Source organism: Caretta caretta, chromosome 11 (genome assembly GCF_965140235.1).
Source record: "Caretta caretta isolate rCarCar2 chromosome 11, rCarCar1.hap1, whole genome shotgun sequence".
Classification (NCBI taxonomy): domain Eukaryota; kingdom Metazoa; phylum Chordata; order Testudines; family Cheloniidae; genus Caretta; species Caretta caretta.
The window spans coordinates 2,470,132-2,496,896 of record NC_134216.1 but is presented as its reverse complement, the minus strand read 5'-3'; the positions used below and the strand labels follow the sequence as shown (position 1 = coordinate 2,496,896).

Genomic DNA, 26,765 nt, shown 5'->3' with positions numbered 1-26,765 from the left:
AGGGTTTGCTCAGAGGGTGCCCTGCTGCTGGGCTTTCTGGGATGGGACGTGGGGAACAGCCTCTTCATAGAGGTTAAGAGGTTGGCTGGGCCTTCCCAACCCCCTCTGGGACCGGAGCCTGGCGCAGCCACCGCGGGTGGGGGAGAGGGCTGGTCTGTAACCTTGGCTGGGAACCCTCTTGCCCAACGGACCCCGTCGCAATTCGCTGCAATCGGGCCAGGAAACCTCACTGGGGCTGTTGGCAAAGAGGTGTCTTCCCTGCCCCCTCTTGTGCGTTCCAGCTGCAGCATCCCTGGCACTGGGGGAGCCGAAGACCCTTCCCATCAGGACACAGGGCCTGGGGCAGACCCAGTCTCCGGGCTGCCTAACGCGCGCAGCCGGCCTGGGGTTCCAGGAGTGCCGGTTCGGCCAACGGCAGCTTTCCGGGGAAGTGGAGTGAACCTGGACTGGAAGCGTCGCGAGACAACACGCAGAGGCCAGCTTTGCTGAATGTAATTGCACGTCAGAGCTCCTGTGGGGCCCGGGCTCCTTTGGGCACAGATCAGAGACCTTCGCTGACAGCCCTGCTCAAGCCAAGAGTTTGTGGACTGACCCGCTTCATGGGCCATCAGCAGGCTCTGAACCTGGGGCCTTCAGCACCACAGCACGGCCCTGGGCCGCTTGAACAACCCCGTTAGCAGTAGTAGACCGTTATCCTCTATGTGGGCCAGCCACTCAAGGGGGCTAAAACACGCACGACTGCCATTCATGTTAAGGCGCCCCCAGGGCTGAAGGACCGGCACAGAGCCTCAGGAGGCAGAATTGCCCAGCTGGCTGCTGGGCTGAGTGGGCGCTGGACTGCAACGCGGGGAAATGTCAGCAGGGCCGAATGCGGGCCCAGCCCAACAGCTCTAGCCGCGGCCCCATCGCCAGCACGGCGGCACGGGAAGGGTTACAGACGCCCCGTTCCCACACGGAGAGGCAGGTCGGCGCCAGGAACAGTCTCCCCGGCTGGAGGCAGGGCGCACGGGACGCAGGGGGACGGGGCCCTGCTCAAGTGCCCTTGAAATTCCTCTTCTGCCAGCAAAGCAGACAGCAGCGCTCCCTCCTGCCGCTCTCCACCGAGCAGGCCTGGCAGACGGTGCCCTGGCACAGCCTGCGGAGAGAGCCAGGCAGGTGACGCTGCACACGCGGCCCACCTCACCCCAGGCGCCCGCCCGCCCACGCTAACCCTCGCCCCTGGGAGACCCCCCCCACACCCAGAGAACAGGTCCCACACCGTCACTTTCACCAATTTCCCGAGCCCGGGAGGATGGAGCGGGGGGGCCCCCATAATGCTGCAGGGCAGGGGGGAGCACAGAACCCCAAAATGGTGCTGGGCAGGGCTGGGCGAGGGAGCCCCATAATGCCGTGGGCCAGGGCTGTGCAGGGGAGCAGGGTAATACCAACACGCTCCCATAACCAGATGACTTGACACGCCCTCCGTTCCCAGCAGCCTCTCCCCCCGCCCGGCTGCTCCCCCGCTCGTGGCCATGGCCCCTCACCTGCACTGGTACCTGCGGGAGAGAAACCCGAAGTCCTGGCTGCAGCGGGCACACAGGCTGAGGTCCTGGGGCACCACGCTGGGGGCCCGGGGGTCGATGCCCTCCGTCTTCTGCCACAAGGCGTCCTTCTCCCTAGGGGGCAGGGGAGAGGGCCCATCATTCCCTTCCCGTGACGCTACCATTCAACTCCAGCCCAGCCCTCGCTGCTACCCCCCGGGCTTCCCCTGCCAGCCCCCAACCCTTCAGTCTAAAGCCCCAGCCTTGCAGAGCCCCAGGACCAACTCCAGAGGCCTCATAGTGACGCGTCACCCCCCCCAACTGCCAGGTGTGAGCAGGGCAGCCTTTGCAGCTCCCTCCCCATCACAAGAGTGTGCGTGTGACCTGCCCATCCCCTGCCAGAGCCAGCTCCCTCGTGATCCCCCCCAGCAGCAGACTCCCTCTGCCTCCCTCCCCGCAAATCCCCACCGCTTGACCCACAGGAATCCAGGCATTCGGTGGCCTCTCCATGGGGCAGCCGTTACACCCACACACACTTTGGAGGCGTGTTACACAATGGCCACAGCTGCACGCAGAGCCACAGCGACCACACACAAACGGCCGATTCGGTGGCCAGCAGCTGGTTTGTGTGTGCAATGACCCCACGCAGTGTCTCACACACGATTCTCGCCCCCCGGTCTGGCAATCGGGGCTACACTTTGCGACCTGACAACACTACAAAGTTGTGCACGTTGGCAAAAATAACCCCAGCTATCCGTACAAAATGATGGGGTTTAAACTAGCGGGCACCGCTCAAGAAAGAGATCTCGGAGTCAGGGTGGATGGTTCTCCGACAACATCCACTCAGTGTGCAGCAGCCGTCAAAAAAGCGAACAATGTTAGGAGCCACTAGGAAAGGGGTAGATAATAAGACTGTGACGAAGTGGGACTGTCTGATCCAACTGTTGATTTCATATCCAACAAAATCAACAGTTGGATCAGACAGTCCCACTTCATCACATCTCCCTTAGGTCTTTACCAAGGAGGTTTATTAGACAACAGGAACACGGTCTAAACCAGAGCTTGTCAGCGCAGAGAACAGGACCCCTCAGCCGGGTCCATTTGGGGGTGCAGCAAGCCAGACAACCACGTCTGCCCTTCACTCCACGTCCCCAGCCAGCCCCAACTGACTCGCCCTCCAGCCCCTCCTCCTCTGGGCTTTGTCCCTTTCACTGGATTCCTTTGTTCTCCAACCCTTTAGCTCTCACCTTGCAGGGGGGAAGGGCCCAGGCCATCAGTTGCCAGGAGACAGAGTGTCGGCCATTTATGTACCCTGGCCCTTTGCTCTGCAACAATTACACCTCTCATCCCTACACCTAGAGACTTAAGAAATGCCTAGGGGAAACTGAGGCACCCCTACAGTATTCAGAGGAGACATTAGGAACAGTCCCACTTCGTCACAAAGACATATCACAGTGCCTCTATATAAATCCCTGGTATGCACACCTTGAATACTGTGTGCAGTTCTGGTCACCCCATCTCCAAAAAGATACACTGGAATTGGAAAAGGTGCAGAGAAGGGCAACGAAAATGATGCGGGGGATGGAGGAGAGATTAAAAACGCTGGGACTGTTCATCTTTGAAAAGAGACGACTAAGGGGGGATGTGATAGAGGTCTATAAAACCATGACAGGTGTGGAGAAGGTGACTAGGGCAGGGTTATTTACCCCTTCACAGAAGACCTAAACCAGGGGTCACCCAGTGACATTAACAGGCAGCAGGTTTAAAACAAACAAAGGGAAGGATTTCTTCACACAACGCACAGTCAACCGGTGGAACTCACTGCCAGGAGATGTTGTGAAGGCCAAAAGTATACCTGGGTTCAAAAAAGAATGAGATAACTTCCTGGAGCTAGGTCCTTCAATGGTTATTAACCAGGATGGGCAGGGAGGCAACCCCCTGCTCTGGGTGTCCCTAAACCTCTGACTGCCAGAAGCTGAGAATGGACAACAGGGGGGAGGGTAGCTCAGTGGTTTGAGCTTTGGCCTGCTAAACCCAGGGTTGTGAGTTCAATCCTTGAGGGGGCCATTTAGGGATATGGGGCAAAAATTGGGGATTGGTCCTGCTTTGAGCAGGGGGTTGGACTAGATGACTTCCTGAGGTCCCTTCCAACCCTGAGATTCTATGATTCTAACGGGGATGGATCCCTCGATAGTTGCCCTGGTCTGTTCATTCCCTCTGAAGCACCTGGCATTGGCCACCATCAGAGACAGGACACTGGGCTAGATGGACCTTTGGTCTGACCCCCTGGGGCCGTTCTTGTGTGCACTAGGGTCGCGCCAACATCACCGGGGAGCCAAGGTGCTGAGCCAACGGTCTGCGCATTTGCAGAGCTCTGGGTCTGGCGTAGCCGCATGGCTCAGCACCATTCGCTGCGGCTGGAGGGTTGAGGCTGTTTGAAAAGGCAGCTCCGAGGCCTGGGCTGGAAGACGAGCCGGGGGGGCCAGGGACCACGGGGGGGGGGGGGGGGCCGAGGTGTGGTCCTGCTGGGTGCTGGCGCCACCTGCTGCCCAGCGAGAAGGAGCTCGGTGTTTCGGAGCCGAGCTTCCCAGTTGTGCACGTTACAGAATCTCCAAACGTAGCTGCTACTTAAGAGAAACCCAGGGGCTGGGGACCCCAGGGGGCTGCGGGTCGGGACTGAGGGGCACCGGCAGAGCTGTGTGTTTGGGGGGCTCAGGGCCGGAATCGCAGGGATCTGCGGGGCGGGATTGAGGGACACCGGCAGAGCTGTGTGTTTGGGGGGCTCAGGGCTGGGACCCCAGGGGGCTGCAGGTCGGGACTGAGGGGCACCGGCAGAGCTGTGTGTTTGGGGGGCTCAGGGCCGGAATCGCAGGGATCTGCGGGGCGGGATTGAGGGACACCGGCAGAGCTGTGTGTTTGGGGGGCTCAGGGCTGGGACCCCAGGGGGCTGCAGGTCGGGACTGAGGGGCACCAGCAGAGCTGTGTGGTTGGGGGGCTCAGGGCTGGGATCGCAGGGGGCTGCGGGTCGGGACTGAGGGGCACCGGCAGAGCTGTGTGGTTGGGGGGCTCAGGGCCGGGACCGCAGGGGGCTGCGGGGCAGGACTGAGGGGCACCGGCAGAGCTGTGTGGTTGGGGGGCTCAGGGCTGGGATCGCAGGGGGCTGCGGGTCGGGATTGAGGGGCACCGGCAGAGCTGTGTGGTTGGGGGGCTCAGGGCTGGGATCGCAGGGGGCTGCGGGTCGGGATTGAGGGGCACCGGCAGAGCTGTGTGGTTGGGGGGCTCAAGCTGGGATTGCAGTGGGCTGCGGGGCAGGACTGAGGGGCATCGGCAGAGCTGTGTGGTTGGGGGGCTCAGGGCCGGGATCGCAGGGATCTGCGGGTCGGGACTGAGGGGCACCGGCAGAGCTGTGTGGTTGGGGGGCTCAGGGCCGGGATCGCAGGGATCTGCGGGGCGGGATTGAGGGACACTGGCAGAGCTGTGTGGTTGGGGGGCTCAGGGCTGGGACCCCAGGGGGCTGCAGGTCGGGACAGAGGGGCACCAGCAGAGCTGTGTGGTTGGGGGGCTCAGGGCTGGGATCGCAGGGGGCTGCGGGTCGGGATTGAGGGGCACCGGCAGAGCTGTGTGGTTGGGGGGCTCAAGCTGGGATTGCAGTGGGCTGCGGGGCAGGACTGAGGGGCATCGGCAGAGCTGTGTGGTTGGGGGGCTCAGGGCCGGGATCGCAGGGATCTGCGGGTCGGGACTGAGGGGCACCGGCAGAGCTGTGTGGTTGGGGGGCTCAGGGCCGGGATCGCAGGGATCTGCGGGGCGGGATTGAGGGACACTGGCAGAGCTGTGTGGTTGGGGGGCTCAGGGCCGGGATCGCAGGGATCTGCGGGGCGGGATTGAGGGACACCGGCAGAGCTGTGTGGTTGGGGGGCTCAGGGCTGGGATCGCAGGGGGCTGCGGGTCGGGATTGAGGGGCACCAGCAGAGCTGTGTGGTTGGGGGGCTCAGGGCTAGGATCGCAGGGGGCTGCGGGTCGGGATTGAGGGGCACCGGCAGAGCTGTGTGGCTGGGGGGCTCAAGCTGGGATCGCAGGGGGCTGCGGGTCGGGATTGAGGGGCACCGGCAGAGCTGTGTGGTTGGGGGGCTCAGGGCTGGGATCGCAGGGGGCTGCAGGTCGGGATTGAGGGGCACCGGCAGAGCTGTGTGGTTGGGGGGCTCAGGGCTGGGATCGCAGGGGGCTGCGGGTCGGGATTGAGGGGCACTGGCAGAGCTGTGTGGTTGGGGGGCTCAAGCTGGGATCGCAGGGGGCTGCGGGTCGGGATTGAGGGGCACCGGCAGAGCTGTGTGGTTGGGGGGCTCAGGGCTGGGATCGCAGGGGGCTGCGGGTCGGGATTGAGGGGCACCGGCAGAGCTGTGTGGTTGGGGGGCTCAGGGCTGGGATCGCAGGGGGCTGCAGGCTCAAGTTTCCAAGTGATGGAGCATGGAGGCTGCATCTCCTCCCCCCGACCCTGGCTCCCACAGCCTGGGCATAGTTTTGGAGGGCTGCCCGCCCCCCCCCCCCAATCTGCAAGCCTCTGGCCTGCATGGAGTGTGCCCCCCACGTGACGTGAGGCCCCAGATATAGAGGCCAAACTACACCTATGTCCCACAGGACTCCCGCCTCGCTCCTCGCCCCCAGCCCGCTCACCGGAGCAGTTCCAGCAGCCGGCCCTTCACCTCCCGGACAAGCTCCTGCTGCTCAGCCAGCTGCCCTTGGTGTTTCTTCTCTCGCTCTTTGGCTTCTCTCTGCGCTTTCTCCAGCGCCAGCCTGAACTGCTCCCCGTCCTGCCGGGCCCTGGGCGGAAGGACAAGCCCTGAAATGGCTGAGCCCTGGCAAGCGTTAGCTGCGGGCTGCCGGAGAGGAGACGCGGGATCCACCGCTGGGGTCTGTCGCTAGGACAGGGAAAGGCCAGACGGGCGCCACTCTGGCCTGCAAGAGCACCCCGCTGCAGCAGTGATGTCCGGAAGGGGCTGAGCCCCATGCTGCCTGCGGACAGGCCTGAGCCACCCCCGCCAGAGCCTGGTGGCCAGCTGAAGCTCCCCTGTAGAAAACGCCACTGATATTCCTGGGGACAAATGAACGCTGCAAAGCAGGGCTCGCGTCTCGCCGGGGCGGGCAGGAAACCCAGAGACGATCCTGCCGGGGGGCAGGTTTGCATAGGTCTGTATCTGAGGCCGGCTGGGGAAGGGTGATTTCCCCTGGAATGGAGGCCGGGGTGGAAGCACAGGGGAAAGACATGGGGTTTATGCCCTTTATTGACACTCGGGGCCTGAGCGTTGGGGTTTTACATCCGGCTTGGTTTTTAACACTGGGTCATCTCCAACCCAGGAGACTCTCTGGCCACCTGCAGATCTAGCAGGATCACCACCCCTGAGCGGCCGGCGAGCCGAGCAGCAGAAGGGAAGGATGTTTATTCGGAGCATATGAAGCTCTCTGGATTTCAGTTAACACAGGCACCTAGGGGAAACTCTCAGTGCTACAGGCTCAGCACGGCCATGCCTTCTGCGAAGGCCCCAGATCTGTGGGCCAGATTCGCAGCTGGTAGAAACCCAAGGGCTCCTCTGTTGAGGAGCTGACCAGCATCTCTGAGTCTTCCTAGAAGTTCTGTGTCTAAAAAGGGGAGGAGCAAACTCGCCCTGGCTCCCGCTCCTATGGAAGAACAACCAGACCCCCTAAGAACCCCAATTTGTAAAGACCCCAAGGGCACAAGGCACCTTCTTCCCTCTCTGCAATTCACCCCTAAGCACTGCGTACAGTCCTATTGGCTGAAGCAACCTTTGTAGCTTGGACCGTTGGCGACTGTGCATCATCTGATTGGCTGGTGCGTCAGTTAGTCAGCTATTGGGCTCTCATCCGATTGGCTGATGTGTCGGTGAGCTTGCAGCAAGGGGTACATTTGACTCTGGCTGTCAGCATTTCTAAGGTGCCCATCACCACAGTATCTGGGCTGGCCGGAGCCCAGCTGGTTTACTGTCCTCGCTTTCTGTGAGCCTCTCGTTAGACCCGATTCTGATCACTTCCCCCCCAATGCTGCTGGCCTTAGTGGCCTGACTTTCCCAGCTGGGTGAGCGAGGTCAGAATCAGGCCCGCAGGCTCGGGCAGCCGCTGTGCATTGCGAGGGATCTGGCGGGCCCGGGCGCTTCCACCCCGTGCAGCACAGGGCACCGGCCGGGCTCAGTGAGTCTCCTACCTGCCCAGCTGCTCCGCCAGGTGCTTTGCTTCCTCCTCCTTGGCCTTTAGCAGCTGCCCTTTCTGCTGGGCTTCCCGCATTGCCTTCTCCAGGTGGGTGGTCAGGTGCTAGCAAGGCAAAGCACTAATGTGAGGCCAGGCGTGGGCTCCCCAGCTGGACTACATCTCCCATGATGCATCCCAGCCATGTGACAGCCCTCCCCAAGAGGGGAGACCCTGGTGCATCATGGGAGATGTAGTCATACCAGGGAGCCCAGGACATAGTAGTGTCCATGATGCACAGCAGCCCTATGATGGTCATGATGCCATTGTGTCCCGTCACCAAGGGGGGGGACCATGGTGCACCATGGAAGATGTAGTGTGACCAGGGAGCCCAGGTCATAGAGGTGAAGGGCTGAATGGGGCACCCGAACTACAACGCCCACGATGCACTGCAGCAGCTTGTCTGCATCGAAATATTTCGCAGTTCGATTTTTTTTTTTGTGCCAAAAATTCAAAATTTCCCAAGGAGATCCCCTCACCCCCATTTCCCTCCCAGCTTCACCCCCACGTCCCTCCCCCATTGCCCTCCAGCTCCATGTACCTCCCTTCAAATGGCCAGCTCCTACCTTCACCATCTCTTCGACACCCTTCCTTGCTTTCTGCTCTGGACTGGCCTGCTCCCGCATGGCCCCTGCCCCCAGGTCCTCCAGCGGCTCCCCTGGCAGCACCTGCTTGCCCGTCGGTGGTCCACCCCCTCCAGCCGCTTTCTCCTCCGCTGCGCCCCGTCCTCTGGCCAGCCCCAGGGGTTCCTCATCCCCAGCTTCCAGCCGGCCGCCTCCCACCGCCCGCTCCAGCTCCGCAGCAGCTCGGGCCCACGTCTCCTCCAAGGCGTCCTTCTCTGCCAGCACGGCAGCGAGCTGCCCCCTGGCCTGCTCCAGCGTGTCGGCGGCTCTCTGCTTCTCCAGGTCCAACGCCTGCACCTGGTGCCGGAGCGCCACGATCTGCCCGTCGCTCGCCTCCTTCTGCCCGGCCAGGGCGTCCTGCAGCCGGGGGTCCTCCCGCTGGCTGCAGGCCCTCAGTTCCTCCAGCTCGCCCCGGAGCCGCGCTGCCTCCTGGGCACGGCTCTCCAGGGCGGCCGCGGTGGTTTGCACTTGCGTGGCCAGGACGCCTCTCTCTTCGGCGGCTCCCTGCAGCAGGGCCTGGAGCTGCCGTTTCTCCTCTCTCCCCGCGCGCCTTTGCTCCTCGCACTCCGCCAGCTGCCTCCGCAGCTCGGCCACAGCCCTCTCGTGCCCGGCTCGCGCCTCGGTCGCTCGCGCCTCCAGCTGGGCCTTCTCGCTCGCGAAGCCCGCGGCTGCTTCCGCCAGAGCGGCGTTTGCGGCCAGGGCATCCCGCAGCTTGGCCGACTGCCCCTCCAGCTCCTCCTGCCGGCCCCGTGCGCCTTCCTCCTTGTCCCTCAGGGCCCTCTCCGCCTGCTCCAAAGCCGCCTGGAGGGAGGCCTGTCGCGCCTGTCCTGCGGCCAGCTCTTTCTGGAGATCCTGAGCCTCCAGCCGGGCGGCCGCCAGGCTCTGCCCCTGAGACACCGCTGACTCCAGCTGGGCCTCGCGCTCCCGCTCCAGCCGCCTGCCCTCCGCCAGGCCCCGCTCCAGCTTCTCTCTCAGCCCCTCGGCCTGCAGCTCGGCCTGCCGGAGCCTGCCTTCCAGCGCGGCCCTCCGGGCCGTCTCCTCCTCCGGGCCGAGCGGGGGGCTGCCGCTGGGCCCTTCCCGCTGCCCCTGGCTGAGCTGGCTCCGCAGAGCCGCCACCTGGGCCTCCGCCTCCTCCAGCCGCCCTTCGCTCGCGCTCAGCTTCTCCTGGAGCCCCCGGCACCGCGACAGCAGCTGCCGGTGCCTCAGCTCCCGGGCTTCTGCTCCCGCCAGGCACGCCCTCCTCTCGGCCTCCTGCGCTCGCAGCCGCCCCTCGGCCTCCTCCAGGGCCTGGGCAGCGGCCCGAGCCTCCTGGCGCCGGCCGGCCGCCGCGGCCGCCTCTTGCTCGGCCTCGCGCGTGGCCCGGGACAGCCGCTCGGCGAGCTCCTGCCGCTGCTCCTCCTCCTCCGCCAGCCTGGCTCCGTGCCACACCTCCAGCTCCGCCAGCTCCTGGGCGTGGGCTGCCCGCAGGGACGCCGTCTCCTCCTCCCTCTGGGACAGCTGCTGCCTCAGGGCGCTCACCAGCGCGTCCCTCTCCTCCAGCGTGTGGCTCAGGAAGGCCTGGGAGGCCTGCAGCGCCCGGATCTGCCCGGCCTGCTCCTCCGCCCGGCGGCTGCAGCGCTGGGCTGCCTCCTGCCGCGGCCTGTCGGGCTCCTCGCTGTGGCCTTGCGCTGGCTGAGCCACCGCGGACTCCAGCTCCCGGGCTGCGGCCAGGCTGCATTGCAGCTCCCTGCCCAGCGCCTCGACCTGCAGCCGCAGCTGGGCGTTAGCCCTCTGGAGCTCAGCCTCTGGCTTTCCGCCTCCGGCCGCCTCCCAGCCCCGTTGCTGGGAACCCGCCTGTCGCCCGCTCTCCTGGCTCCTCTCCAAAGAGGCCGCCGTTGACATATGGTCCCTGGACTCTTCCAGTCCGGTCTGGAACTGGTCATCAGGGCTGAGCTCCGGAGATCGGCTGACCTGTCCTGGGAGCTGGGGCTCCTCCTGGGGTCCTCTCCTGGCTCCGCGGTGTTTCTCGCTGTCTCCAGCTGGGTTCCCAACCTACAGCGGATGAATAAGAGAGCAGAGACAGAACGAGGGACGGCTTCGTGGGAGATACCTGGGGACAAGGGGGTCTGGGCCCCTGTTTATGGCTGGGAGGATACCCACCTGCTCCTACGCCCAGCTAGCGGGCTTGGGCTCCTAGCTCAGGTGGTAGAGACCCGGGCTTTGGAGCTGGAGGTCCTGGGTTCAGTCCCCCGGCAGCCCAGCCCAGGAGCTCTTGGCTGATCAGCTGCATCAGACCCGCCCAGGATTCAGTTAACGCCAGCTGAGGCACTGTCTACGCCGAGCTCTTGTAACCCGGTGGCGGTGCCGGGCTCAGAGCTGGTTACGACTGACCTGGCCAAGCTGCAGATCCGTCCACAGCATGACTGGGGCTGCATGCCCGCCTCCAATGCACGCTGGGAAAGCCGGGCGGGTAGCGCTCCCCGTGCCCGCGGACCAGCACCGGCCAGTTTTGCAGCAACGCATGCTGGGATGCACCACGGCACAGAGAGCTGGGAGGACGGGGGCGTCAGCCAGCAGAGTGGGGCGGATCTGGTCTGCCTAGCCAAATAACCGGCAGACAGCCTGGTGACAGTCAAGTAGCAGCCTGGGCTCCTGGCCCGGGTGAAACCAATGAATGCTACGGTCCGTTCGCCCAGGACAAGCGTCTCTCCCCACACCCTGGGGCGGGATCACCTACCGGCCCGGCTGGCTCCTCCTTCTGGCTGTTCACGGGGCTTTGGCTGGAGGATCTGGACAGAGTCCTAAAGGAAACAAACACGCTCAGGGTAACGGCCTGGCAAAGTCTCCCATCATTTGGAAGGTGCCTGACTCATCTTGGCCACTCCAGCCGTTTCTACCTCCCCTGACCTATCAGCCTTCAGTGACCAAAGACTGAATCCTGCCAAAGGGAGCTGCAGACGCCCACCCGCGGGCAGTCTGGCCCCACTGCCCCGCATAGTGACATTTACATTGGAGAGAACCCCTGGGAAAGTAACACTCCGGCTGGAAACATTTCCCCAGCCCCCCGGATAAAGCTGCCCAGTCTCCCCGGGGTCCTATATGGATGGGCTGGGCCATGCTGTTTCCATGACACTGCTCTTGGGAGACAGGGGGTCAGAAACCGCTCTGGCAGGGTGTGATCAGAACCAAGCCCGGACCAAAGCCTCTGTTCTTGGAGAAGTTTCTCCTAAACCAGCAAATCTGCTCATAGACTTGAAGGCCAGAGGAGACACTGGAGAGGAAGACGAACCTCCCACTTCCCCCCCGACCCCGGGTCTCTCCTAATCTTATCTGGGGGAAATTCCTTCCTGACCCCAAATGTGGCGATCAGTCAGACCCTGAGCATGGGGGCGAGACCCAGCTGCCCGACATGCAGGAACGAATTCTTGGCAGTAACTCAGAGCTCTCCCCGTCACGCATCCAGGTAAACCAGAAGTTTGGGGCAGGGGGCACAGGCTGGGATCTTGCATTTAGGGACTTGATCGTGCTTTTCTGCTGAATTTGGGCCCTGTCCAGCCTTCCCTGGCTGCAACACTGAAGACTGGCTAGGTGACAGGCCCTGATCAAGGTTACCCTATTGCTACGGCGCCGTGGCAGGTGGCCCAGTTGTTGGCTCCAACTCCTAGCCATCGGGGGTCTGGCCCCATTGTGGTTAGCCCCTGTGTATGACCTAAACCTCATCCTTCTCCCAGCTTCCTTGTCATCTGTGATGGGGTATGTGACGAAACAGGGAATTTTCTTAGTGTTCTGCATGAACACTATGTGTGCCTCAGTTTCCCTGTGTGCAGCGTGTGTGTAATGAGGGAGTGGGAGATGGTTTGTTGTTGCAGAGGACCAGGTGTGACCTTGCCTAGCAGTCTGGGACCTCAGCCAGAGCACAGGGGCCTGTTACAGGAGTGGGTGGGTGGGGTTCTGCAGCCTGCGGGGTGCCGGCAGTCAGAGTGGATGATCACGATGGTCCCTTCTGACCGCAACATCCGGGAGGCCAGTGCTTAACACCCAGCTGGGCGTGTTCCCCCGTCTGTGCCTGGAAGGCCCTGGCTGGCGCTCGGAGAGGAGGGGGCAGAGCAGGCTGGGCCGGACCCAGAGAGAGGTGAGGGCCGGGGAAAAGGGGGATCCTGGCTGCCCCACCCCTCCCCTCAAAGGGCGGGTGGCCCTTACAATGCAGGCTCCCGCACTCGGAGGTTGACGTGTGCGGATGGGGTTTGACGCTGAGCTGGGGAAGCAGGGACCAGGCAGGGCCCGTGAGCACTGGACCTACTTGCTTGGCTAGGGCTGGAGCCGTATGGGCACGTGGGCTCTAGCTGAGATGGGCCGTCGCCCTGAGCCTGAGCCATGCCAGCTGGGTGCCAGCACGCGGTGCCAGAATCATAGAATCAGAGAATATCAGGGTTGGAAGGGACCTCAGGAGGTGTCTAGTCCAACCCCCTGCTCAAAAGCAGGACCCATCCCCAATTAAATCATCCCAGCCAGGGCTTTGTCAAGCCTGACCTTAAAAACTTCTAAGGAAGGAGATTCCACCACCTCCCTAGGTAACGCATTCCAGTGTTTCACCACCCTCCTAGTGAAAAAGTTTTTCCTAATATCCAACCTAAACCTCCCCCACTGCAACTTGAGACCATTTCTCCTTGTCCTGTCCTCTTCCACCACTGAGAATAGTCTAGAACCATCCTCTCTGGAACCACCTCTCAGGTAGTTGAAAGCAGCTATCAAATCCCCCCTCAAATCTTCTCTTCTGCAGACTAAACAATCCCAGTTCCCTCAGCCTCTCCTCATAACTCATGTGTTCCAGACCCCTAATCATTTTTGTTGCCCTTCGCTGGACTCTTTCCAATTTATCCACATCCTTCTTGTAGTGTTGGGCCCAAAATTGGACACAGTACTCCAGATGAGGCCTCACCAATGTCGAATAGAGGGGGACGATCACGTCCCTCGATCTGCTCGCTATGCCCCTACTTATACATCCCAAAATGCCATTGGCCTTCTTGGCAACAAGGGCACACTGTTGACTCATATCCAGCTTCTCATCCACTGTCACCCCTAGGTCCTTTTCCGCAGAACTGCTGCCTAGCTCCTCCGTCCCTAGTCTGTAGCTGTGCATTGGGTTCTTCCGTCCTAAGTGCAGGACCCTGCACTTATCCTTATTGAACCTCATCAGATTTCTTTTGGCCCAATCCTCCAATTTGTCTAGGTCCCTCTGTATCCTATCCCTGCCCTCCAGCGTATCTACCACTCCTCCCAGTTTAGTATCATCCGCAAATTTGCTGAGAGTGCAATCCACACCATCCTCCAGATCATTTATGAAGATATTGAACAAAACCGGCCCCAGGACCGACCCCTGGGGCACTCCACTTGACACCGGCTGCCAACTAGACATGGAGCCATTGATAACTACCCGTTGAGCCCGACAATCTAGCCAACTTTCTACCCACCTTATAGTGCATTCATCCAGCCCATACTTCCTTAACTTGCTGACAAGAATACTGTGGGAGACCGTGTCAAAAGCTTTGCTAAAGTCAAGATACAATACATCCACTGCTTTCCCTTCATCCACAGAACCAGTAATCTCATCATAGAAGGCGATTAGATTAGTCAGGCATGACCTTCCCTTGGTGAATCCATGCTGACTGTTCCTGATCACTTTCCTCTCATGTAAGTGCTTCAGGATTGATTCTTTGAGGACCTGCTCCATGATTTTTCCGGGGACTGAAGTGAGGCTTACTGGCCTGTAGTTCCCAGGATCCTCCTTCTTCCCTTTTTTAAAGATTGGCACTACATTAGCCTTTTTCCAGTCATCCGGGACTTCCCCCGTTCGCCACGAGTTTTCAAAGATAATGGCCAATGGCTCTGCAATCACAGCCGCCAGTTCCTTTAGCACTCTCGGATGCAACTCATCCGGCCCCATGGACTTGTGCACGTCCAGCTTTTCTAAATAGTCCCTAACCACCTCTTTCTCCACAGAGGGCTGGCCATCTATTCCCCATGTTGTGATGCCCAGCACAGCAGTCTGGGAGCTGACCTTGTTCGTGAAGACAGAGGCAAAAAAAGGAGCTGGCGGCCTCCCCTCTCGGGAATGCAGGTGTTTGCAGCCCCGGGCTAAGCGGGGAGGGATGTGCTCGGGGGCTGGCGCACGCTGGGCGGGGCAGGGGGTGGGGGGTTAGAATATGAGCCGCACCTGATGCAGGAGGCCTGAAGGCTGCATGTGCCACGTGCCTCGCTCCCAGCCCGCAGGCCATGAGCACTCAGGAGAGACTCGGGGGACTGCAGCAGGGCTGGGCTAGCAGGGGGCTGCGGGTCGGGAGTGAGGGGCGCTAGCAAGGCTGGGGGGAGCCCAGGGCTGGGCTAGCAGGGGGCTGCGGGTCGGGAGTGAGGGGCACCGGCAGAGCTGGGGGGAACCCAGGGCCGGGCTAGCAGGGGGCTGCGGGTCGGGAGTGAGGGGCGCTAGCAAGGCTGGGGGGAGCCCAGGGCCGGGCTAGCAGGGGGCTGCGGGTCGGGAGTGAGGGGCGCTAGCAAGGCTGGGGGGAGCCCAGGGCCGGGCTAGCAGGGGGCTGCGGGTCGGGAGTGAGGGGCGCTAGCAAGGCTGGGGGGAGCCCAGGGCCGGGCTAGCAGGGGGCTGCGGGTCGGGAGTGAGGGGCGCTAGCAAGGCTGGGGGGAGCCCAGGGCCGGGCTAGCAGGGGGCTGCGGGTCGGGAGTGAGGGGCGCTAGCAAGGCTGGGGGGAGCCCAGGGCCGGGCTAGCAGGGGGCTGCGGGTCGGGAGTGAGGGGCGCTAGCAAGGCTGGGGGGAGCCCAGGGCCGGGCTAGCAGGGGGCTGCGGGTCGGGAGTGAGGGGCGCTAGCAAGGCTGGGGGGAGCCCAGGGCCGGGCTAGCAGGGGGCTGCGGGTCGGGAGTGAGGGGCGCTAGCAAGGCTGGGGGGAGCCCAGGGCCGGGCTAGCAGGGGGCTGCGGGTCGGGAGTGAGGGGCGCTAGCAAGGCTGGGGGGAGCCCAGGGCCGGGCTAGCAGGGGGCTGCGGGTCGGGAGTGAGGGGCGCTAGCAAGGCTGGGGGGAGCCCAGGGCTGGGCTAGCAGGGGGCTGCGGGTCGGGAGTGAGGGGCATGAGTACAGCTGCGTGTGGGAAGTTTCTCTAGCACCCGTCCATGCTGCAGCCAGCTGCGTTTGTTGGTGCCCCCGCCCCCTGGCGCCCCGACACTCACTCGGAGAACATGGGCCAGGCCGTGTCCAGGTCGGCTCTCTTGAGGGCCAGGTGGAAGGTGACGCCGTCCAGCTCGTAGAGGCAGCCCATGACGTCGGCTCGCAGCTGCGGGTGCAGGAAGGGGCTCCGGGCGTAGTACCAGTCACTGCAGCCAACAAGCCAGAGGGGCCCCTGAGATCCCAGCCAGCCCCTGCCCCAGCCGGCTCCGGGCAGGCTGGCCGGGGGTGCCCTGGGCTCCTGGCTCACTAGCCAGCTGCTGGGAGGCGGTGGCGCCTGGGCGGAGAGAGAGTGCGGTGCCCTCCGCACTTCATGGCACTCCCTGGTCCGGGGGGGACAGGGGGGCTCACAATCTGCCGTCTTACAGGAAATGCACCGGGGGAGGGTAGTTCTGGTCTACTGACAAATCCCACCCCCTTTACATGCTGCCTCTGACTCTTCCCCCTCGGTCTCCTTCCCTTCCCATTATTTCCTCCCAGATCACTTCCCATGGGGAAACTGAGGCACAGAGGAGGGCGACCATTCACACGGGGTGTCCGTAGCAGAGCCACGAGTCCTGACCCCCCTTGGCCTGAGCTTTCACAACAAACCCATCCGCGAGCCCAAGGTCAAAGCCGCAAAGGGCACGGGGGGAGGGCATCATTTTGTCCTTGGGGCTTAACGTTACGTGGCTCAGGCGGGGAGATCTCCAGCCAAGTGCCTGAGCGCACGTGGTGTCCACGGGAGCCGCACGATGGCACGCTTGTGTGCTCGCACGGTGACCCACCTGGCTCCTGCCACCCCAGGATTTGCGCTTCGCCCTCCGAGGAAACAGTGCTCCTCGCTGGCAGGCCAAGCCACGAATACGCCACCTGCGTCCACAGGGAGCTGCGGGAGCCGGGCCCGGGCCAGCGCACGCGAACGAGCTGCCTAGACGTCGCTTTGACAGCGCGGCTCTGGCTTTCCAGCTCCCCCCGTCCCCGGCTTCAGAGCTGCAGCGACAGGGATGTTCCCCGCGCTCCCGCCAGCCCTGATCCTGCAGCCGGGGCCAGGCCAGGAGGCTCGCTCCAAGGCGCAGTGCAGACCTATGCTAAGGCGCCTCGGGGTGGAAGGAGGTCCCAGGGAGCAGCCTGCTTGGATTTGCCTCCTGCAGCATTTGTCCCTGGGGCCGGTCCCTGCTGCAGCATCTCTCGCTGCCCGGGGGTCATTTTTCCCCCTCCCTCCCTGCCCATCTCCCTCGGCTCCCCTCTCCCCTTTGATCTGATGCCCCTCTTGCTCCCGAGCCTGGGGCTTCCCCCTGCGGCATCTCAGGGTTTGTCTATTCCCCCCGCTCCCGCCCCACTGCCGGGCTCCTCACCTGGTCATCTGGGGGTCCAGGAAGCAGAGCTGCAGTGACTCTGCCAGCTGCCGGTGCACCAGGCAGTAACGAATGAAGGCTCGTCCTTTCCCCACAGGGGTCCTCAGCTGTGGGCACACGGAGGGGGGAGGATCAGAGGCGTTAGAGGAAGATCCTGCCGGCCCCCTGCTCTGCCACCCACCTCCCGCCTGTCTGTCCAGCCCAGTCCTCAGCGGCTGGAGCCGCCTGCTTTCCCCAGCCTGGGCGGTGACATCTGCTCACGGAAACAGGGCGAGACGGTTCCTCGAAGGTCTAGCCCGGCCTCCTGCACCCAGCCCTGCCAGAGTCAATGTTCTTCTAGGGCAGCCTTGCAGGGCGCCCTGACGGAGCTGGGGGTGCGGTGGTGGAGAAATCCCAGGGTCGGGAGTGAGGGGCACCAGCAGAGCTGTGGGGGGGACGGGGGGAGGACCCAGAGCTGGGCTGGCAGGGGGCTGCGGGTCGGGAGTGTGGGGCGCCGGCAGAGCTGTGTGTGGGCAGGGCTGGGCTAGCAGGGGCTGCGGGTCGGGAGTGAGGGGCGCCGGCAGAGAACTAGAAGCGGGATGGGAAAATACCCTACAAAATGGTTCGAGGGGCACCGGCTGATCCCCCTGGCCGGGGCGGCAGAGAGGCTGGGCGTGTTGGCAGCAACAAAACGTCCTACAAAGCAAGCCAGAGCCCCAGGACCCAGCGACGTCCCCACCAGCAGCCCGTGGAGATTCCCCGCCCTGCACACACCTTCTCCAGGGAGCTGACAAATCGCACGCCCTCATGCCCCTGGCGCTGCCTCGCTAGGCCTTGGCACAGGAAGTCCCAGTAGTCCCGCCGCTGCCCGAAGAAACTCCTCTTCTCTTTCAGGTCAAACTGAGCCGGGCAAACACAGACGGCAGCTGTGAGCCCAGCAGAGCGCGGGATCCCCCAGCCTGCCCGCTGCAGTGGCTGCCCGCCGGCCGGAGGGGTTAGTAGCAGGAAGGGGGCTGTTGCTTAGGCCTGTGGTTCCTGGCTGCTGGGACAAGGGGGGTGGGGAACTGGGGTTCACCCAAGGCTCCCCCTACCAGTACAGGGCCACTGCTGCCCATGCCCCTGGCTGGCCGTGTTCCTACCCCCCACGGAGGCCATCATGGGAACATAAGAGCGGCCAGACTGGGTCAGACCAAAGGTCCGTCTAGCCCAGTGTCCTGTCTGCCGACAGTAGCCAATGCCAGGTGCCCCACAGGGAGTGAACAGAACAGGGAAATTATTGAGTGATCCCTGGTAAGTCCCTTGCCCTCTCTGTGCCTCAGTTTCCCTATCTGTCATGGGAATCATGAAACTGGCCTGCCTATGTCTGGCAATCAAAGCCAAGTGCTGTGTGCCATTATGGGGAGGTGAGGGGAGGTTCTTCCCAAAACCCAGCAGTGCTGGGGGCCAGCTCTGAAACACAGCTGGTAGCCTCCCTCCTGCATGGAAAATCCCAGCCCTAGCAGGGAAGGGGGTGTGTGGGGGACTGCATTCAGCCAGTTCTCGGCCGCCCCGGCATCAATAGCCACGGTCCTCACTTGCCTGTCACCTCTGGGAGCCTGCTCATGGGGGAGCCGAGGCCACGCAGGTGGGGAGGGGCTGGGCCCACGAGCAGTCGGGGGGGCCAGTTTCCCTGACTGGGGCGGCAGGAGCGGCAGGTTCCCCGGCTCCCTACCTGGAGCAGGAACTCCAGCTGGGCACAGAGCCCATGCAGCTCCTGGCTGCCGTCGGTGACCGGCAGCCTCCGCTCCTTGTAGTTCTGCTTGAGCTCCCCGACGGTATCTGGAAGGGACAAGGGGAGCCGTGAGCAGGCGATTCCCAGCCCACCCACCTGGGTGACGTGACAGACACCATGGAGCTGGGGGGACTGAACCCCAGGTCTTCCGCTCTGCGGGAGCACCTCCCAGCCGCTGAGACCCTCTGGGTCCAGGTGCCGCGGAGGAAGCCCAGGTCAAAAGAGACAGGTACCAAGCCAGCAGCCTGGCTTGGAGAGAAAGGGAAAGCAGCCATCTGAGCAAAGGGGGAGGGAAAGTTGATAGCAACGAAAGTAAATTAGAAGCTGGAGCGTGTAGAAAAGGGATTGGGACGCAAAAGGAAATCAGAAGTAATCAAGGGCAGTGGTTCTCATCGCGGGGCACACGTACCCTTGGGGGTACGCAGGGGTCTTCCAGGGGTGCATCAGCTCATCCAGAGATTTGCCTAGTTTACAACAGGCTGCATAAAAAGCACGAGCGAAGTCAGGAGAAACTAAACTTTCCTCCAGACACTGAGGGGTTTATGCTGCTCTGTATACTACACACGGAACTGTATGTACAAGATTTCGATTCCAATGGATTTACCGGATCGTGATAGGGTAAAATGAGCAAGGCCGCCCTTGGTCAGTACTCCTGTGTGGTGACGCTTTTGTCTTTTTATGGCTAATTTTGTAAGCAAAAGTGTTTTTTTAGTGAGGTGAAATGCAAGACAAATCAGCCTCCGGCAAGGGGGCCACTCATCTGGAAAGTTGAGAGCCCCTGGGCTAGGGCAGGTGGACTTCAGAGCATAAGAACCGCTCGTGCAATCCCGGGTCGCCAGTTCAGGAAGGATGGGGATGGCTTGGAGAGGGGTCGGAGAAGAGCCAGGAGAAGGATGAAAGGGTTAGAGAGAGTCACGGAGCTCCATCGATGTGGCTTAAGGAAGGCGACCAGATCCCAGGCTAAGTGCCAACACGGGGAGCCACGGCTTGAGAACGGGCTCCTCCGTCCGGCAGAGAAAGGTCTCGCACAGCCCAGTGGCTGGAAGCCGAAGCGTCCCCCCCCTGCCCCCCGGAGTGGAGATAGGGCGAGGCTGTTAGGGGAGAGTCATTAGCCAGTGGCACAAGGTGCCCAGGGTGGGGCTGGCCTCGCCAGCGGTGGAAATTCTGAACTCAGGCCTGGCTGTTCCCCTGGCCTGCTCTGCATGACGGGGACGAGCTCAGGGACCGGCTCCGGCCCAGACTGGGGGATCCCCTCGGGCCAGGCCACGCTGAGTAACTCCTTTCCCGTCTGAGTCACTCCTCGGTAGGAAAGCACACCCCCCCCCCCCCCGTGGGTGTTAATGCTTTAAGCCATGGCCTGTACGAGGCTACACTGATCGTCTGTCTGCCAGGCACCCCCCTTGCAACCGACCCAGCCACACCCCCCCAAACATAGCTCCCTACCTGGCCAGTGACCCTGCCCCGGGCACCCCAACCCCTGCTAGTTCCAATCTGTACACTTCCCACCCCACTCCACCCCCCAGGCACGCTGGCCTGACCCACCTCCCAGTTGCTTGTTCCCAGAGGCCCCCTCCTAGCTCCCCACCCCGGCGGGGGGCCGCTCTGGGGCCAGGCGATCCCACACCCCAGCGATTCTGCACTGCAGGGCAGCTCTCCGGCTGAGCCAGCCTGTGCCCCTGACTTGGGGAGCTGGCAGCCGCCTCCCCTCCCGGCACTGGTACCAGGGCTGCGCCTGGCGGGGTGTCCCCCCCCACACACAGGCAGGGCGGGGGGTCGCTGTCGCACTTACTCCTTAAGTCCTGAATCATGCGGAGGAGTTCTCCGGCTCCTGCCATGGTGCCTGCAACGGGACAGGGTGGGGTTAGAGGGGGGCGAGGTGGTGCTGAGCACCCAGCGCTGTGGGTCTCTCTCTGCCCCAGGGGGAGATGCTGCCCTGGCAGCTGACACCTCTGTGAAACGTGACCATCGTCCGGGAGCGCTGGGGGGCCCGAGTGGCGTGGCATGGGGTGGGGTGATAACCGCCCTGGGCTGTTACGCTGGCATCTCCCACCCTGCTGCAATGGCATCATGCCACGCTGCAGGGCCGCAACGGTGTCACATGGCTGGGCAGGGTCCTGCCTCAAGCCCGGGGATGGTTTGGGCGGCAGAAAAAGAGGCAGGAGCCCCTCCCATCCCCCTCCTTGCCTCCCTCCCCCCCCCCGGGCTCCCCCTCTTCCCACCCCTTGCTCCAGCCAGGCGGGCTCTGAGTGGCCGTCCAGCCCTCTGAGGTCCTGGGTGCAGAGGGGCCCACGCTGCACTCCCTGGGTGATAGAAGGGGGTGAGACGCAATCACCGCATTGGCCCCCTGGCCCACGCCGCCCACCCGTGGCCAACACCCACGATGCACCTGGGCGTGGGAGATTCCCTCCCAGGCCTGCCCCAGAGGGCACCAAGAACCTGGCATCTCCCAGCCAAGCTGTGGACTGAGAGGGGCCCCAGGAGCTGGCGTGACCCACCACCCCCACCCACCCAGCACCTCAGCAGGCCGTGCCATGCAAAGAGCACCAACCCCGCCCCGTAGCTCAGCAGCTGGGCTGGGCCGAGGGGCAGAGCTGAGAGAGCAGTTCCATTAGCTGGGAGCAGTAGTAGGTCCTTATCCTGAACCAGCCACTGGTTGGGGGTTGTCACACCGTTCGGGGGGGCGGGGGAGGTTACAGAAGCCCAGGCCCGATGCTGTGGCCACCAGCACATCCCCGAGCTCCAGCAGACCCTGCACCCGAGAGGCCTGGGCCCCCCCGGACCCCCCCAACAGACCAGGCTGCACCCCAAGTCACTGCGATGCTGCCAGCTGCAGCCCCATCCGACTCCTCTCCCTGCCTCCCACCTGCCTGGAAAGCCCCAAGTTCCCCGGCTCCGCACACACCCAGCAAAGGTGACTAATAGTGACCCGCACGCAGGGAAGTGCTTTGGAGCTGAGCTAGCCTGGAGAAGGGGGGGTGCGGAGGTGAAGGGCTGCAAGGTCCCCGGGGAGATTTGAACCAGCCCAGGGGCAGATTCTGCTCTCGGGAAGCCTGGCGTGACTCCTGGCGTCCTGCCGGCACCCAGGGCCTGTGCCCGAGCCCACCGACATCCAGGTAAAGGCTCTCCTGGGTGCCAGATCAGGCCCACAGAGGAAGCTCCCCCTCTCTGGCAGGAGCTGTGTGTAACGCATGGGTCGGGCAAAGTGCCCCACGCCCTGGGCCACGCTGCCAGGGGCTGCACCTCGCGGCTGTAGCTCGCAATCGCTGGAGGCCACGGGGTGTCAGTGAACGTGGCCGCAGCCCCCACGTGTTGCCAGGCTGGGGCCCACCCCAGCAGCTTGTCTGCCCGTCCCCACGGTGCCGGGAGGAATGGCAGGACTTACTGGCGGGCGGGCGAAGCCCAGAACCAACGGGCATGGAGCGCCGTGGGCATGGCTGGGAGAGCAGGACAAAGGCCAGCCGGGGTCTTTCCAGAGAGGGGCACGTCCCTCAGGTGGGTAGAAATGTTCGTCCTCCACTATTTCTCACCCGCACATATTGCTAGTGATCCCCAGCGGGGGCTGGTGTGACCCTGGGGACCCAGGCGGATACGACCCTGAGCTAGTGATCCCCCCCCTCCCCCCGGCGCTTGCTGGAGCTAGTCGGGGGCGCAGTTCTCTGTACCCGGGGAGAGGGGAGGCTTCCAGGCTCTCCCACAAGGAGAATCTTAATAATCATCCAAGTGGGACATTAAATACTGCCCCCCCCAAGCCCTGCCAAGAATCCCACTCTGAGCTCAGCCCTCTCCCATGGGAGAGGAACATTGGGTCGGTTTCTGCTTCCAAAGCAGACCCACGGAGGGCTGCCCGCCAGGCTCAGGGGTTTCTATGGGGAGGGCAGCATGGCTAGTGGGTAAAGCAGGGGACAGGGACGCAGGACTCCTGGGTTCCATTCCTGGTTCTGCCACTGGGTGGCCCTGGGCCAGTCCCGTCTGCGTCTCCGGCTCTGTCAAACGCGGGGGTGAGGCTCACCTGCGTGGGGATCTCTCGGGGGAAGGCCGGGTGGCTCGAGGCTGAGCACATCTGCTAGCGTCCCTCTCCTGGCAGCAGGGCCTAGCGTGGCTCTCCCCGCTGCTCGCAGGCTGCTTCTCCTTTCATGTGGGAGTCGCTGCTTCCCAAGGAGGAAGTGCAGGGCGTGAGCTCTGTGCGGCAAACAGGAACCCCAGCACCCCCATTCCAGGAGGAGCCGAGTGGCCGTGTCCGAAATATCTGCTCTGGGGGAAACGAAACAGACACAAAGCGGGAGCTGGGGGGAGGTGAGAAAGCACTGGATCTGGGTGAGCTCCGGACCAGGGGGCTGGAGAAAGGGGGAGCTAGTGGGGGTCATTGATGCTGGCTCACAAGGACACTGCATGGCCCGAGCCCAGCTTGACCGATGTCCAGGGGGCACCAGATCTGGGGGGGAGCCGGGTATGTCCGTATGGGCCCCTCTTAGCCATAGCCCACGCCCAGCCCTGCCTGAGGCAGCTCGGGCCAGACGGCACCGCGGGATGTGAGGCCTCGCCCAGGGGAGCTCTCAGAGAACCCTCTTTGCTCCACCGCCCCCCAGGCTGCAGCAGCAGGGGCTGGCCAGCGAGAGCCCCAAGAAGCTCTGTGATCCGGGACCCAAAAGCCTGGCTGCTCCAGTTTCCCATCACCAAGTGAGGCCTGTGCTGGATACTTCGACAAGGCCAGCCAGCCCCGTGCCCTGGGGTTGAGTCCTTCCTGACCCCAGCTGGTGCGCAGCCCTGAAGCCTGTGGGTGGATGGTCCTTCTCCCTGCACCCTAGTGGTGTCACCGCTGGGGCTATGGCCAGCCACCAGCCTAGTCCTCCCAGCGAGGCAGACGTGGGTGCACGGAGCCTGCAGAGCCCTGCCCTGCTCCAGGCTTGGGGGTTAAGCACTGGTGTCTGCATGGGGTGTCCCCTGCCTGGGACGGTCCCTTGGCACACAGGGGCTGCCATGCTCCTGGCAGGGCAGGTTTAAACCCCCCATCGCAGCGGGCCCTAATTCTACTGCCCGCGGGGGCAGCCTCAGGAGAGCCCCTGAGCCCCAAGTCTGGCCTGGCAGGGCCCTCGCCAAAGCTCCCAGCTGTTGGCTGAGGGGAGGGGGCGCTGCCAGGTGGGTAAGCGGATGCCCCAAGCTTGGCACTGCAGCAATAGCTCCCAGCAGGAGCCAGCAGCCCCCCAGTGGGCGTCCAGCCCCACCCGTCACTCACAGCCACCCACAGGGCTGGACCAGGGGATTCCCAGAACCTGGGCAAGCAGCTCTATTTGCAGGCCGCAGCCCTGCCCAGCTGCCCAGGGCAATTCTCAGCTGTAAGGTTGCCAACTTTCTACTTGCACACAACTGAACGCCCTTGCCCCACCCCCGCCCCTTCTCCAAGGCCCTGTCCCCCGCTCACTCCATGTCCCCCCTCCGGCTCCTACGCGGAGGCGCAGCCAGGCAGCTCCGCGTGCTGCCCTGTCCGCAGGCGCCACCCCCCCGCAGCTCCCCTTGGCCGCGGTCGCTGGCCAAGGGGAGCTGCAGAGCTGGCGCTTGGGGCAGGGGCAGCGTGTGGAGCCCCACCTGGCTGCCCCACGCGGAGGAGCCGGAGGGGGGACATGCCGCTGCTTCCTGGGAACTGCGTGGCATGGAGGCGAACAGGGAGCCTGCCAACCCCGCTGCACGGCGCCGCCAACCGGACAGTCAACGGCCCAGTCAGTGGTGCTGACCAGAGCTGCCAGGATCCCTTTTCGACCTGGTGTTCTGGTCTAAAACCGGACACCTGGTCACCCTACTCTCAGCCCCCGCCGCACCCGGCCCCTGGGCTTTGGGATCCACTGAAAGCGGATCTCCTTGCCCTGGTGAGCGCTCGCCTCCTGCCCCAGCCCCAGGGCGTGGGGGTGCTGGGCAGGGGATGGGCAGGGCTCCCCAAATCCCTGGGACTGACAGTGTCGGCTGCAGGTGCTGGTTCAGCCTGAGTCAGGTGCCAGTGTGACCCGCCTTCCCCAGGTTTGGAGACATGATCATGCCCCATGCCTGGGGCCAGGCACCAGCCGAGCGACTGCAGCCGGAGCCCAGCAGCCGGGTTCCTGTCTCTGACCCCCGCCCCCCGCCCCGGCCGGCCCTGGGGCAGCCAAATGCCTCCTACCTGTGCCAGGCTCTGGGGGGGACCCTGCCCGGGGGGGAGAGGGCATGGGACAGGGCGGGGGGGCTCCCAGGACCTCCTCCCCAGGCTGCCACTCGCCACCTGCAAAGTGAAAGCAGGAAGTGGCCCTGGCTCCCTCCCCATCGAGTCAGAGCGACAGCTCCGGGGAGGAGCAGGGGGCACCGTATGGGCAGGGGGAAGAGCCCAGGGCTGGGCTGGCAGGGGGCTGTGGGTCGGGAGTGAGGGGCACCGGCAGGGCTGGGGCAGGAGGGCAGGGCTGGGCTGGCAGGGGGCTGTGGGTCGGAGTGAGGGGCACCGGCAGGGCTGGGGTACCAGGGGGCTGCGGGTCGGAGTGAGGGGCACCGGCAGGGGTGGGGTACCAGGGGGCTGTGGGTCGGAGTGAGGGGCACCGGCAGGGCTGGGGTACCAGGGGGCTGCGGGTCAGGAGTGAGGGGCACCGGCAGGGCTGGGGTAACGGGGCTGCGGGTCAGGAGTGAGGGGCACCGGCAGGGCTGGGGTAACAGGGGGCTGCGGGTCGGGAGTGAGGGGCACCGGCAGGGCTGGGGTAACGGGGGGCTGCGGGTCGGGAGTGAGGGGCACCGGCAGGGCTGGGGTAACGGGGGGCTGCGGGTCGGGAGTGAGGGGCACCGGCAGGGCTGGGGTAACGGGGGGCTGCGGGTCGGGAGTGAGGGGCACCGGCAGGGCTGGGGTACCGGGGGGCTGCGGGTCGGGAGTGAGGGGCACCGGCAGGGCTGGGGTACCGGGGGGCTGCGGGTCGGGAGTGAGGGGCACCGGCAGGGCTGGGGTAACGGGGGGCTGTGGGTCGGAGTGAGGGGCACCGGCAGGGCTGGGGTACCGGGGGGCTGCGGGTCGGGAGTGAGGGGCACTGGCAGGGTTGGGCTAGCAGGGGGCTGCGGGTCGGGAGTGAGGGGCACCGGCAGGGCTGGGGTACCGGGGGGCTGCGGGTCGGGAGTGAGGGCACCGGCAGAGCTATCGGGGGAGCCAGGGTTGGCATCGCAGACCTGTGGGGGCACCAGCAGAGCTGTCGGAGCACTGAGGGGCTCTGGGATTGACACCGGTTCAGAGGTGAGAGAGCCCCCTCCCCTTTCTGCAGCACCTGGGTTTTCCGGGGATCCCCCACCCTGGGCTGGCTCTGGCATTGGCCGCGTGAGTCTCTGGCAGCCTCTGAAGCCATTCAAACGCCTGCCCCTTCCCCCTGTGCCCCCAGCCCCGCTTCAGGGGGCAGCGCCCTGGATCGACACCCCCCAGAGCTTTGGGGGAAGCTCCGCTCCAGCCCCGCACGGTGTCGCAGGGTACCCAGGGGCTGCCCGACGCAGGATGCCCTGAGCTGTTCCACGCATCATGTAGGATACCGCTCTGCGTAGGAACGGGCCACTGACGGTGCACTGAGCATCTGCTGAAGCCACTGCCCTTCCCCCCGCCCTTCTACCCTGTGACATTATTGACTTGAACTGGGACCGTATAGAACATTGTTGCAACCAAGGTCCTGTAGTGGCACCAAATCTTGTATAAAGGGAGTCAAATGAGGTGTCTAAGAGGAGGTTATGGTTTGCTGGTTAGGGTGATGCTGTCTATCTGTGGGTATCATTTTTGTAGTTGAAGTTATGAATATTGGCTCTGTACTGTCTGCAGTTCAAACTTGTGCTCTGCTTTTGGGGGACACCCCAGACAAGCTGGTGTCCGCTCTGCCTAGCCGGCTGGGTGGCCCATTAAGGACCATCAGCAACACAACTGACCCATTGAGAGAAGGCAGACACGCCTGGGGACTCAGCCAGGTGTGCAGGGACCTGCCTAGGGACAGGACTCTGAGGTGTTTCCAGGCCATGGGATGGGCAGCTTGTCTTTGGGACACAGAAAGAGACCACACGGCAAGAGACTATACAAAGCTCCTGCAGCTCCTCCATCTTGTCTT

General features: G+C 63.8%; 2 protein-coding genes across 3 annotated transcripts in view; both read right to left on the bottom strand.

Annotated features, from left to right (window-relative positions):
• The window catches only part of ARPC2 (actin related protein 2/3 complex subunit 2), a 308,635-nt gene that overhangs the window by 74,891 nt on the left and 206,979 nt on the right, over positions 1-26,765 (bottom strand). The gene's annotated exons all lie outside the window — the stretch shown is intronic.
• On the bottom strand, positions 929-24,954 carry RUFY4 (RUN and FYVE domain containing 4). The gene is made up of 13 exons (XM_048868683.2): positions 24,836-24,954; positions 22,697-22,938; positions 20,477-20,527; positions 18,628-18,734; positions 17,691-17,816; positions 16,938-17,044; positions 15,606-15,749; positions 11,115-11,178; positions 8,342-10,429; positions 7,735-7,841; positions 6,192-6,338; positions 1,524-1,655; positions 929-1,135 (listed from the first exon to the last, which is right to left on the bottom strand). The coding sequence occupies exons 3-13, from the start codon at positions 20,520-20,522 to the stop codon at positions 1,033-1,035; spliced, it is 3,171 nt and encodes a 1,056-aa protein (XP_048724640.2). The 5' UTR covers positions 20,523-20,527; positions 22,697-22,938; positions 24,836-24,954; the 3' UTR covers positions 929-1,032.

Bases quoted from the DNA above. Each gene is read 5' to 3' on its own strand.
- RUFY4 (XM_048868683.2), bottom strand. From the start codon at position 20,522: ATGGCAGGAGCCGGAGAACTCCTCCGCATGATTCAGGACTTAAGGA. The intron at 17,045-17,690 runs GTGTGTGCAGGG...GTGTGCCCACAG, and splicing joins TTGTCAGCTCCCTGGAGAAG to CTGAGGACCCCTGTGGGGAA. The intron at 7,842-8,341 runs GTAGGAGCTGGC...TTGCCTTGCTAG, and splicing joins GTGTCGAAGAGATGGTGAAG to CACCTGACCACCCACCTGGA.